This window comes from Halichoerus grypus, chromosome 4 (assembly GCF_964656455.1).
Source record: "Halichoerus grypus chromosome 4, mHalGry1.hap1.1, whole genome shotgun sequence".
Lineage (NCBI taxonomy): Eukaryota > Metazoa > Chordata > Mammalia > Carnivora > Phocidae > Halichoerus > Halichoerus grypus.
The window spans coordinates 131,392,338-131,405,638 of NC_135715.1; the positions used below are offsets into that span (position 1 = coordinate 131,392,338).

The 13,301-nt window shown below is 40.0% G+C and overlaps 1 protein-coding gene across 1 annotated transcript in view; it reads right to left on the reverse strand.

Annotated features, from left to right (window-relative positions):
* STK39 (serine/threonine kinase 39) overlaps positions 1 to 13,301 on the reverse strand; it is a 305,645-nt gene that overhangs the window by 193,671 nt on the left and 98,673 nt on the right. Inside the window, exons 6-8 of the mRNA XM_036100896.2 lie at positions 11,378 to 11,487; positions 11,037 to 11,138; positions 8,804 to 8,937 (exon numbers count right to left, since the gene is read on the reverse strand). Coding sequence (XP_035956789.1) covers positions 8,804 to 8,937; positions 11,037 to 11,138; positions 11,378 to 11,487 — 346 coding nt within the window. The remainder of the gene's footprint in view (positions 1 to 8,803; positions 8,938 to 11,036; positions 11,139 to 11,377; positions 11,488 to 13,301) is intronic.

Sequence of the window (13,301 nt, forward strand, 5' to 3'; positions counted from 1 at the left end):
CCACAAATGACGCCACGCACTAGTCCCCACAGCATGTCAGGGGCACATGATGTTAGGTTACCTCACTGGGAGTGATGCCAAGTTTAACCAAGGATCCCCAGGCCTGAGTCCTCACCATTGTCAAGGTATGTTTTCCCCAATGCACTTGGCAGGTGTTCTGTTGGGTAACACTTTGGCACTGGATGAGTGTTCTATTCCCTAACGGTTTTAGCATCTTTGTCTTAACTAATTATTTCATAGCAGGTGGCAGAATGCTGATTTTCTACTTCTATCATTCCTTCTATGTTTATTAGCTAGCATTCTTCCATAAAGAATAGCTTCCTTCCTCAATAGTTCCTTCTAAAACAAGCAGCCAAGCAGATAGAATCAGAGACATCTACAGTATAAGATAATCAGCAAGCAACCGTCCTGATCTCTTCAAAAAGTCAGTGTCAAAAAAAAAAAAAAAAAAAAAGTCAGTGTCCTAGAGGAAAAGGAGAGAAGAGAACTTTTGCAGATTAAAAGAGACTTAAAAAAATAAAACCAAATGCCACATGTGACTCTTGCCTAAATCCTCCATTTGAAGGGGAAGGGGGAGAAGCTACAAAAGACATTTGGAAATCATCAGAGATATGTGAATATGCCACGTATTAAGGCAATTTTAGGGAATCACTGTTTACTTTCTTAGGTGTGGAAGAGTATTATGGTTATATAGGAACATGTTTTTATTTGTAGGGAACGCAAGCTGAAGTATTAAGTCTGTTACTCACTTTCAAGTTGTTCAGCAAATAAAATGAAGATAAATAGATACAGCAGATATGGAAAATGTTCATAACTGTTGCATCTAGGTGGTGCTATAGAAGTAAATGCTGTACTATTTTTTACCCCTTTCACGTATTTAAATTTTTTCATAATAAAAAAATTGGGGAGGGGCGCCTGGGTGGCTAAGCCAGTTAAGCATCTGCCTTCGGCTCAGGTCATGAGCCCAGGGTCCTGGGATCGAGCCTGGTACTGGGCTCCCTGCTCAGTGGGGAGCCTGCTTCTCCCTCTCTCTCTGCCTGCCGCTCTGCCTACTTGTGCTCTCTCTCTCTCTAATAAATAAATAAAGTCTTTAAAAAAATGAAAAAATAAAAAAATAAAAAAATTGGGGAGGCGAAAGGGAAGCATTACAGAACATCAGGAGGTATTCTCTCAGGGGATGATTACGAGGTACAAACAGTATTAGGTTGAGAAGGGTGCAAGTTTAAAAAGGAGTCCTCAGACTTGAAAGGATTGGAAACCACTGCTTGGGAACCAGGAAGCTCCAGTAAAATGCGTCCAGGGACCGAACCCACACATGTGGAGGAAATTAGGAAACGTCTTTAAGAGCATCGCTGTCGAAACCATGTAAGTCTACAGGGGCCGTAAACTGTTCCTCCGTGCAAAGAAGTCTTCTACTGAAATTGTTATTGCTCTTTTCCTCAGCTTCAAGTGGAATGCTGGTTAGAGGTACCTGACAAAGAACCCGGAATCAGCATATCCCCTGCAATAAACAGCTGTTAATTGCTAATTCCTCTGAGTGCATAAAGGTCTAAACAACAGGTGGGCCACGAGTTACATTTTGTGTGCCATATCCCCTCAGGGAGCTTGTTCAAATTCATGGATTTGTACCTCGTTGAACAGGCACACTAGAACCAAAAATGTTGCTGCTATTTCGCATGATTTAACTTAGTTGTTATTTTAATGTACACTCGTACTGATCATCGGCAATGTTTTTGGCCTCCAGCTACTCCAAATTCATCCTCGTTCCCTCCGTAAATATTCAGGAAGCATCCACTCTTTGTCAGGCGTGATGCTGGGTGCTAGGCATCCCGCAGTGAATGCGACAGACGCGAACGCCACCTCCAGCAACCTGAATCGAGCAGAGAAGCGTTAGCGTGTGTGGTTAGGCTCGAAGAGGCACAGCAGACATTTAAACGCTGGAACGGAGCTCCAGGCGGAGGGGAGGGCCACAGAGGAAACACAGGGCAACCATGCCACGCTCTCCCGAGGGAGACTTGCTGTCGTGTTTGGCACCTCATTAGCATGAAACAAAATTTTAAAAACCAAGAGGCATACAAAGTAACTTAGATTTAACTTTTTTAAGTGAAAAGGAACCTAAGAAAATCAAGATGATTAAGGGACTCAATCAAGGCCACTGATTCAGTCGAGACCTTCATGGCCTTTGGTCAATTCAGTTACAACAGCTGCCCCTCCCCACCCCTGCCACCAGTCTCTCTGCTATGTCTCTCTTCTTCATTCTAACCCATCACCCACCTTGCTCCAGAGCTGGTTTCTATAAAAACCCGATTCTTATCCATCCTAACAGATTTCAGTGGCCGGAGAGATGCTGGCTCCTCCGTCCTCATTTCCCATTGTGCCCCTCGTGAACTCTGTCCCCTGGCTATGCTGGTACTCCTCCCTCTCGTGCTCTTTCATGACAAGGCACTCAGTGCTTTTCTTCAGAAATCTTTGTAACTGACTGTCACAGCCTTGCTCATCAGTCAAGAGCCAATTTAAATGTCATCGTCTTCAGAGATACTTTGCTCAGCTCCCACAAGTAGAATTCATTGCTCCCTACTCAGTGCTCACACACCACTACCCACACTCCTATTCTGTAATTATCTGTGCCTGTGTCTTCCCACCTTGACCCCACTAGGTTATAAGCCCTTTCAAGACAGGGACCACAGAGGATTCATTTTTTATGTCCTCAATGTCCAACACAGACCAGAAAACTGTTATAGCTCAATTTCCATACCATAATCAAATATGGGGTAGAAGTGATGCTCCCAGACACTCAGACACAGAACCACAACTCTTAGAGCCAAATCTAGTCAACACCAAATTCTAAGCATCTGTTCAAGGTAGTAGGGAACAGGAGAACGATGTAATGAAATAAGACTCATGCTAACAAAAAAAAAGGCGGGGGAGTAAGTCGTGCACAGTGGAGGTCCTGAAGTGGACAGCCCCATGCTTCCCTCACTCCTCTGCACCCTGCTTCCTCCTTCCATACACTAAGGGGCAGGTGTAGGGCCAACACAGAGAAGAGGCTGGGAAATGCCAGACATACCTCGAGATACAGGGCTGGGAAAATACCTTCCCTTCCCCAGCAAGGTCATTTCTATGGTGACCAAAACTGTAAAGGGGAAAGCATGCTGCAGAGAAAACTTCTTTCTCTGCACTCTCCATTCTTAGCCTTCATCAATAAATACAAACAATCACATAAGAAATGAGAAATGGCTTAAAGGAGCCACATTCCTTCTTGTATAGGCTCAACATTTATGTTAATAGGCCATACAGGTCATACAAAATAAAAGGTCTATTCCACACACAGAAGAACTAAACAGCAGATCCTCTGTGCACTCAAATGACCTCAAGCGTCTGGAGCTTTGGAGGCAGAATCACACAAGTTGCCGAGCAATCTCCATCAGAAAGTATGGGAAAGTGGAACTGGAAAGAATGAGGAAAATGAGGGAGGAAGAAAGTGATAGCAGGCATGAGAGAAGTGGAGGTGCATGCTGCCCAACTGACTTGAGGGTTTTTGTGTTCTGTTCGCTTGCCTGTTTGTTTTAGCTTTATGCTACAGCAACCACCAGTACAGGGTTAATATGGAACTCTCGATGCTGTCGGCCTCTTAGCTGAGCACCACAGAAGAGAAAGAATTCTGCAAGCAGTTACGTCCTACGTGGCTGCTAACAATTTTCAAATAATGCAACATAACATAAATACAGACACTGTTGTTCACAAGAAAAGCTAAAATCCTATACACCAGCAACCCAAATGATGGTACAGGCTATGAATGACGATTCCACTTTAAATCCTTAAAAACAGCCCCGCATTCCCTGCTCAGCAGGGAGCCTGCTTCTCCCTCTCCCTCTGCCTGCAGCTTCCCCTGCTTGTGCCCTCTCTCTCTCTGTCAAATAAATAAATCTTAAAAAAAAAAAAAAATCCCTTAAAAACAATGCAGTAGTCTGCAAGTAACAACATTCTCAGAAGAAAATCTCTTAAAGGATTCAGTTAATACATATGGATGAATCAAAGTCCACTGAGACTTCAAATAATTTTCAAAGGATTCAGGATGAACATGATACAGTTTAAGTAGTTCTAACAATCTGCATTATAATTTCTAAAATCTCACTGACCTCAGGCAGAGCTGCATCTCTCACCCTCCCCTCCCCCAAAAGAAATATTCAAGTTTTATTCACTTCTAATGAATTTATCTATGTGATATGCACCCTCCTATTGCTCGAAGAAAATGCTGGTTCCTTTTACAGCTGCCATCCATAGGAAGCACATAATCTACAGGATTAGGCTCATTTTTTAAGAAATAGCAAAATGTCCTGCTATGCAAATATAAGCACCTCTTAGTCTGTGCCAATGCAGAGCACAGACTTGTATGAGGCAAATAGCTCCAACATCCCAGCTCTCTTTAATTAGGAAAGTTCCATGAGCTCTCAGGTTGACAGAAAACACAGCTCCTTCTCAGGCAACCTGAGGGCTCCAGCACAGGACTGAATCTGTCCCGGTCACTGTTCACCTGTGATGCTTCTATTCATTGCTAAAAAGGTACTCAGCTAGACCAGGGTTTTGGTACCTGTCAGCTGCTTTCAGATTACAAGTAGATGATCAATATGCAAAATAAATAAAAATTATCAAAAATCTTGCATTTACTCCTCAACCCACTTGAATCTGGTTTGTTTCTGAAACACTCTTCAGTGAGTCCAAATCATCCCCAAATTGCAAGCTCCCAATTGTCTCCAGTTGCTCAAGAAATATCAAATATGTAATACAGACCCAACACTGTGGATAGAAATCGGAGGGGGAGACGAACCATGAGAGACTATGGACTCTGAGAAACAAACTGAGGGTTCTAGAGGGAAGGGGGCTGGGGGGATGGGTCAGCCTGGTGATGGGTATTAAAGAGGGCACGTTCTGCATGGAGCACTGGGTGTTATACACGAACAATGAATCATGGAACACTACATCAAAAACTAATGATGTAATGTATGGTAATTAACATAACATAAAAAAATAAAATTAAAAAAAAGAAAGACATAAAGATGAATGACACAGGTTCTTCTTCTAAAAAACTTACAAACGTATGAGGAAATTGGATGTGTAAGTCAATAAATGCATAGGGTGAAAGTGCTATAAGAGACAGATCTCAACATACTGTAGGAAAACTAAGGGTTGTAATAATTCCACTCGGTCAGGAAGAAAAAGGCAAATAGTGAACAGCAATCCCAATTTGCTGAATACTTAGGAACCCCTAGGCACTGTGCTATCCTCTTTTTTTTAAGATTTATTTATTTATTTATTTTTAGAGAGAGAGCACATGCAAGCAGGGGGAGGGGGAAAGGGAGAGAGAATTTCAAGCAGACTCCCTGCTGAGCCTGGAGCCCAACACGGGGCTTGATCCCACCACCCTGAGATCATGACCTAAGCCAAAACCAAGAGCCAGACGTTTAACTCACTGAGCCACCCACGCATCCCCGTGCTATCCTCTTTCAGTGCGTGATTGTATTCCATCCTCATGACAATCCTATGAAGTAGGTGTTATTAGGCCCATTTTACAGACAAGGAAACTAAGTTATGTAGATGAGGCTAGGAATCTCACCCAGATTTATCTAATGCTAAGAAGACTAATGCTTTCAAGTAAGCATTAAAAGAGGGTGGAAGGGCAACAGAGGAAGAAGAAGAACCTTTGAACAACATGAGCAAAGACAGAGAAGACAGGAAATATTCATGGTTTCTTTCAGATTTGGGTAGTAATTAAATGTTTACTTATTTAGTAATGAATACATATTTTAAAACTGCATCCTATATAATAAATTCAATATTTTTTTCCCATTCTCATATTTCATGAACTTTTTTCCTCAAAAGAAGACATACAAGTGGCCAATAGACACATAATAAGATGCTCAATATCATTCATCATCATAGAAATGCAAATCAAAACCACAACGAAAGAGACACCTGGCTGGCTCAGTCAGAAGAACATGCGACTCTTGATCTCAGGATTGTGAGTTCAAGCCCCACGTTGGGGGACAGTTTACTTAAAAAAATTAATTTAATTTAATTTAAAAAAAACACAAAGAAGTATCACCTTATACCTATCAAAATGGCTAGTCAAAAAGATAAACAAATGTTGGCGAGGATGTGGAGAAAAAGGAACCCTCATGCACTGTTAGTGGGAATGCAAATTGGTGAAGCCACTGTGGAAAACAGTATGGAAGTTCCTCAAAAAATTAAAATTAGAACTACCATATGATCCAGTGATTCCACTATTGGATATTTACCTAAAGAAAACCAAAGAAAACACTAATCCAAAAAGATAGATGCATACCCCTATGTTTATTGCAGCATTATTTACAACAGCCAAGATATGGAAGCAACTCAAGTGTCCATTGATAGATGAATGGATAAAGAAGATGTGGTATATATATACAATGGAATATTACTCAGTCATAAAAAGGAATGAGGTTTTCCCATTTGCAACAACATGGATGGACCTAGAGGATATAACGCTAAGTGAAATAAGTCAGAGAATGACAAATATCGTATGATTTCACTCATGTGTGGAATTTAAGAAACAAAACAAACAAAACGGACTCTTAAATATGGAGAACAAACCAGTGGTTGCCAGAGGGAAGGTGGGTGGGGGATGAGTGAAATAGGTGATGCAGATTAAGAGTACACTTATCGTGATGAGCAATGAGTATAGAGTTTTTGAATCCTTATATTGTACACCTGAAACTAATATAACACCGTATGTTAATTATACTTCAATTTTTAAAAAAGAGTCCCCAAGAATTTGGTGCACCACTAATACTCTCTGTTTGTTATAGAAGACAATTGCACAATAGTGAGATTAGATTATGTTATAATGAAAATATCTAAAAGAAGTCCTTAAACTATTAATATTTTGTAAATCAATAAGTTACTAAGAGAGCACTCTGAGGGGAAGACTTTGTAAGAATTCAAATATATGGTGCAAGACTCTTTTGGAGAATTTTTTTTTTTTAGGGGCGGTAGGGTGGTAGGAACCTGACATTTGAGCTCATATAATAAATAATTCCTGGGAAGACTTTCAAGGTTATTAAGAAATAAGGACGGTTTGTTAAATATAATGTATGCTAATCTAATTTATTCTAATTTACAAATTCCTAAAGAAATCTACTGTTGTGTATCATTAGTACACCAGCAATTCTACCCTACAGTATCTTTTTCCAGAAGGGCTAGAAATATGTGACATTACACATCATCACCACTAGGTGGGATCTCAACTAGTTTGTGAATCACAAAGACCATCAGCAGTAACCCAGTGCTAACTGGGAAGACAGGTACCTCTCTCATTGGGCTCTGGAGGATCGAATTATTTCCTTGGTGATGCCAAAAATTTATGTTTGGAGACGACACCAAATACAAACGTAAGACAAACAAGTGTTGCAGAACAAAATGAGAATCTAAGAGCATTTTCACCCAATAGGAGTGTGAAGAAGTAACCTCAATGAAAGATCAGTATAACTTCGGAAGAAAAACAAGCCCCACAAATCAAACAGAAAAGGCAACTAAGATGTTTAAGCAGAAACAGCCTAATGGTGTGACAAAACAATGATCCCTTTTACAATATACAATTTCAGGATGCTTGATAGCAAACCGTCTTTCGACCTAGCTCCATGAGAATGGTGACTGATATAGAGAAGATTCAAAGCAAAGTCAGTAAAATGTAAAGGAATGACGAGAGTAGCTACAAAGAATGGAGTAAAATAATGGAAACTCTGTTTAATCTAGAGAATGGCTGCCTACTCAAACAGCAGATTACTGTGTAAAGAGAAAAGGCTTAAGTTTCATAAAGGATTTAAGAAGACGGGAATCCCTCCAAAAGCAGGGTCCTTCCCTGAAAAGGAAAGCTTCAGAAGAGAAAGCCAGGTTTTTACGTTTTCAAATGTAAGTATCAAGTCGAACCCTTGGGTGCATGAGGTGGCCAGTGACTCCCCAGTGGCCTCTCCAGATAGGTGGTCTATGCTGAGGTACGCTAGGGCCGCACCACACACAACCAAGCTCGACAAAGGGACTCTACCCGGGCAAGGTCTGTGTGGCTCACGTCATTAACATTCTTCTTTAAGCAATAAAAGACACGGGGCTATATTATCGCTAGCCGGGGTATTTCAAAGTCACAGATATTAAGAAGGAAGAAACAAACTCAGAAAACAGACACACTACAGAGCAGGGCAACAACCCAAGAATAAAGAGGAACCGCTAACGTTAATTTCAAACCATTTGCTTCTGTTTATATGATTAATGTTTCTAATGCAAAAATCTTAATCTTCTTTACTGATAATCTTTTAAACAGCACAACTTGTTCTGCAACTAAAAGGAAGCTCATGCAAAATTCAATAGCTCTGCCTGGTTTAGACTGGAGCTAGCAGGATATTCAAATCCTGAGAGGTCAGCTCAACCTACACAGTGAAGAATATTAGCTCAGTTTCTGAGTGCACCGCTGCCAATTTCTTTTGATTTCTGTTTTATTTCATTTCCTTCGATGACAGAGCCCATACCTAACAAACACAGTGAATCTCATTAACACTAAAAATTTTCCTCTGCCTCTCCCTCATGTTCACTCCTCTCCCTCTCGGACCCATGCTGTCTTCCACTAACAGGTTGGAAACCAGGGGCCAGAGCAGGATTTCCCTTGAACTAGAAGTACCTTCCAGGTGTCCTCACACAGCCTTTTCCCAGCCACAAACAAATCTTTGTCGTGATTCAAACCAGGTCATTAACTCATCCACAAAGTTCGACATACCTTTTAGAAGGATCTTTCTGAAGACACAGTGAGAGTAATTTCCTAAAGGACTTGCCGTACTTTTTCATCATTTCCTTATCCTCTATTCCTGTTTCTAAAGTGGGTGGATCGTTTTGCAAAGTCAACATTAACACCTGCAGCAGAAACAAACACCAAGACAGAATCTCAGTACAGCCTCTGCCCTAGTCGAGTTCTTAATGTTTCACAGAAGCGTTAGGGACCATCCTTGATGAGGAGGTGCTTTCCCATGATTTTAACCTTCCAGAAAGTGTGTATTCAAAGTACTCATTTCCTTTCGTGAATCTGTTCACGTGCCCTTTCACCTTTTTGTTATTCCATTGACAGAACTTACAAAATCTGTTGTGTGTGTGAAGAACGAGGTCCCAAAGCGGCCGGGACAGAACTTCTGGGAACTGGCTCCCACACAGCCTCGGGGAGCACGTAGCTCCAGCAAAGGCTTAGCGGAGGCTGGGAAAGGGGAAGGGGCGGGGGTGGGGTGGGGGGGTGGCCAGAGCAGCAGTGAGCGCTCATGTGTACAGGTCATTCATAAATAAGGAACCGCCCGTACTCAAGGCTTCTGTTAACACACTGCCAACCCTAAAAATAAATCCACAGTATCCCAGAAGGTAACACATGATTTCTTTTTTTTTTTTTTTTTAAAGAGAAAACCTACAGAATATTGCTTAAAGGCTTGGCAAAATTGAGGCAGTAAGAACGCTTAAAGTTAGCCAGAATACAAGTTCCTAAAAACCATAACCAGAGCAAAAGGCCACACTGCTTCTGGAGGGGGGACAAAACAAAACCAAAATACAGCTTCAAATCAAAAAGGTAAAAATTCCATTCATTCACAACATCAGAATTATTTGTTCAAAAAAAGAGTAGAATCTGTAGTAAACTATTGACCTATAAAAGGAATAAACCTCATTAATGCATAAATCAGCCTTAATTTATGCAAATGTTATACATGCCAAGACTCCTTCCAAACACTTTCAGATGTGTGAATAGATGAAGGATTAAAGTGACAGTTTATTGTTTGTGGAGGATAAGAGCAAACAGAAGAAAGTGGGCAAGCTGCGAAGTCCCAATAGAGCCCCACAGGACATTGGGCTGGGGTTAGCAATGGGACTTTGGATTCGGGTGGGTGGGACACACGAAGGAGTGGGGAATGAAAGAAAACAAGAAATAAGAAAAAAATAATGCAGAAAAACCGGATGGAAGGGAAAATCCTGAGTTGCTTCAGTGCTTTTTCTCTACAAGCTCAGTTCAACTGTTTACACCTCAACTTTGAATTTTCCGCTAACAAAATAAGTATGTATACACACCCCCCTAATCTTAATATGTTAAAAATATGTACATAAATACAGAGAGAAAAAAACAATGTAATGAACTACGCTAAGACCTTAACAGGGATTTTCTGTGATTGATGAAATTATGAATGATTTATTTCCTTCTTTGTTCTTGTTTGGACTTCCAAATTTTCCCTCATAAGAACATATTAACTTTTTATTCAGTAAAATTATTGAACTTTGTTTATCCTCAGGTTTTTCTTAATCCTCCTATATTTTTCCAGTATTTTCCTAGGAAAAAGTTGAAACAAAGACAGACTGTATTCTCTGTAAAATACCTTCATCATTTCCACCAGCTATTTCAGCCCCCAAACAAAATCTAATTGGATCCATCAGCCCTGATACCACCATCTCAGAATAAGTGAAATAATAACGTAGGCCAGTTAAAAGAATCACAAAAACCTGAAAACACCATCCAAATGTAGGTTATTGCCTAAAAACACTGGGCTCCCTTATTTCAGATGAGTCACCAACATGACACAGTGAGCACAGGGGTGAAATGTCACAGATCATTTAAAAAAAAAATGGGGGAAATCCATCTGCAAAGATGATGTCACTGTAATCTATTTTTAGATTTTCCTTGGGGGTCTGGGGTCTTCGGCTATCAAAAGAGTAGTGACCAGCATTTGTCCCAGTTCTCAACCTCCACTGGCCAAAGTGATCGCAGTCTTCAGACAGCTCTCTGCTAAGAATGTAAAGCGAGCTTCAAAGCCGGGAACTGGATCACTTTTGAGCTATTCTGTCCACATCCAACATTTAACTTGGCTGCATTCCTCCATTAATTCGCCTCAGGTCTAAGAGAAAAATGACTATGTTTAAGAGAATTACAGAACAGATTCCATTAAATCCTATTTCAAGCCAGACATATTATTTCCAATAGTAATTACTTTCATAGGAGGGTATTTGTGATAAGGCGCTGCTCCTGTTGCTAATTCAATGGCAGTTATCCCAAAACTCCACATGTCAGCCTTGAAGTCATAGCCTCTCACCTAAGAACAGAAGGAGGAAAAAACACAATTACACAGTAGGCAGGTCACCCGCCCGGAAGTCCATATCATGTTGTAGAGGTCTACAGCAGGGATGCACAACTCTGATAGTACTTCGCTAAGGCCCACCAATCAGGAACTAAATCTTAGTTATATGATGCATTCTAGTAAAATGATTGACTTGAATGAAATGTTAATGTATTTAGTGATACAAAGCATCTTTTTTTTTTTTTTTTTTTTACCTGTTCCATGACTTCAGGGGCCATCCAACACGGAGTACCAACAAATGTTTTTCTTACTTTATTCCGGGTAACATCACCCCCTGTTGCTAAGAATGCACTTACCCCAAAATCTAAAAGAAAAAAAAAAAAATCACCCTTATTTTATGTAAGACATTATTGCTTACACATTCTGACTTTATAAACCTCTCTTTTCCTGGGGACCTTTCCAGTGATGATGAATTGTTCCAAACACCATGAAGCTCTCTCGGGGATACACCAAGGCAGTCCCGCCACCCGCCAACCTACACTTTAGAGAACACCATCATGGGTGATGGGTCAGCAACCCCACCAGTCCAGAAACTCAGCACACCAAATTATATGTTCTACCAAAAAGGTATCAGAAATCATAACTAACCATAAATTATTAATTCAATAAAAATGAAAACACATTCTCAGAGCCCTAAATATAAAGAATCTTAGCTTTTTGCTAAGATTCATTTCAACAAATCATTTCTAAGAATAGCACCGCGGGGGGGGGGGGGGGGGGAAGAATAGCACGGGAAGCAGTAAAACCAGTATGTGATGTAGTTTCTTTTTATGTGTTTCTTTTGTTATGATTATTTTCCAGTTTCTTTAATTCCACATCATCAATGTTTGGGGAGTGGATTTTTTTTAAAGGTGGCTTGGGGGAGGGTGAAATAGAGGGGATTAAGACTACACTTATGGTGATGAGCACTGACTAATGTATAGAATTGCTTAATCATTATATTGTACACCTGAAACTAATATAACCTTGTATGTTAATTATAATTCAATAAAAAGATTTAAATAAAGGATAATAACATTCATCTTCCACATTCTCATGGCCTTGCTTAAACAGTGCTGACACCTTAGGCAAAATCGTAATAGCAAATCCACGAACCCAGGTACCAAAAGCCAACTGGCCAGGTTTGTATAGATGTAGCAATCAACACAAGGGAAAAGCTCAGTCAGCAAAGATTTTTTTTTTCCAACGTTTGCTTTTTGGATAATTTTCTTAAGTATAGATACAATGGTTTGTAGAATGAAATAATACTCTTCTTAACATCTATTACATACTAGAAATTCTTTTTGCAGGATGATGAATGAGGCATACTCTATATACATCCACACATGTATTTATGCAAAAATGATGTTCGTTTGTGACCACAGAGAAGGAATACCCGGTGATTATTAATGCATGCATTTCTGCGTAGATTTTTACTAAAAGTTGAGGTTAGTTAATAAGTACCAGCTACTCAAGGCTAATACAGACCTACAAGCTAGAGCCAACTCAAGGACAGCTCAATAGTAAGCCGGTAAATGGTAATTTAAAAAAGCAGTCAACACCTCAAAATGCTGCAGCTGACTATGTACCCTGAGCCCCTTCAAACTGCTCTCCTATAATTCTCCTTTGCTGGTCCCCTTTGATGACTTGCCAGGATGACAGCAATTACCAAAGAACAACATCAAGCACAAGCCAAGGTCAAAATGTATTAGCATTTGCTTTAGGCCTTCAATATTGTGATGCGGTAACACTGTAACCAGTTCCCAGAGTTGAAATATATTGACTGTTTCATTTTATTTACATTTACATTTACTCAACTCCCAACAGGATTTCAACTACAAGTAAAAGGAATAAAAATTGACAAATGTAGTCTTTGTTCCAACTGCTCCTCTCATGTTAATATTGAGCAAAAGCATATTTTGAAAATGCTATATAATTTAATTTGCACATATGTGCCAAACTCTAAAACTCTTTGAATTCTTATATTTCTGAGGGAAAAATGAAGCCTTGTGAAAAGAAATCTCTAGAACCAGTGAACCAGTGTCCTGTGGGTAGGAGCAAATAAAATTCATGTTCTTACAGAAGAACTAGGTGAATTAAATTATTTGTAAGCACCTACTATATTTGGCTAGAGGAAAA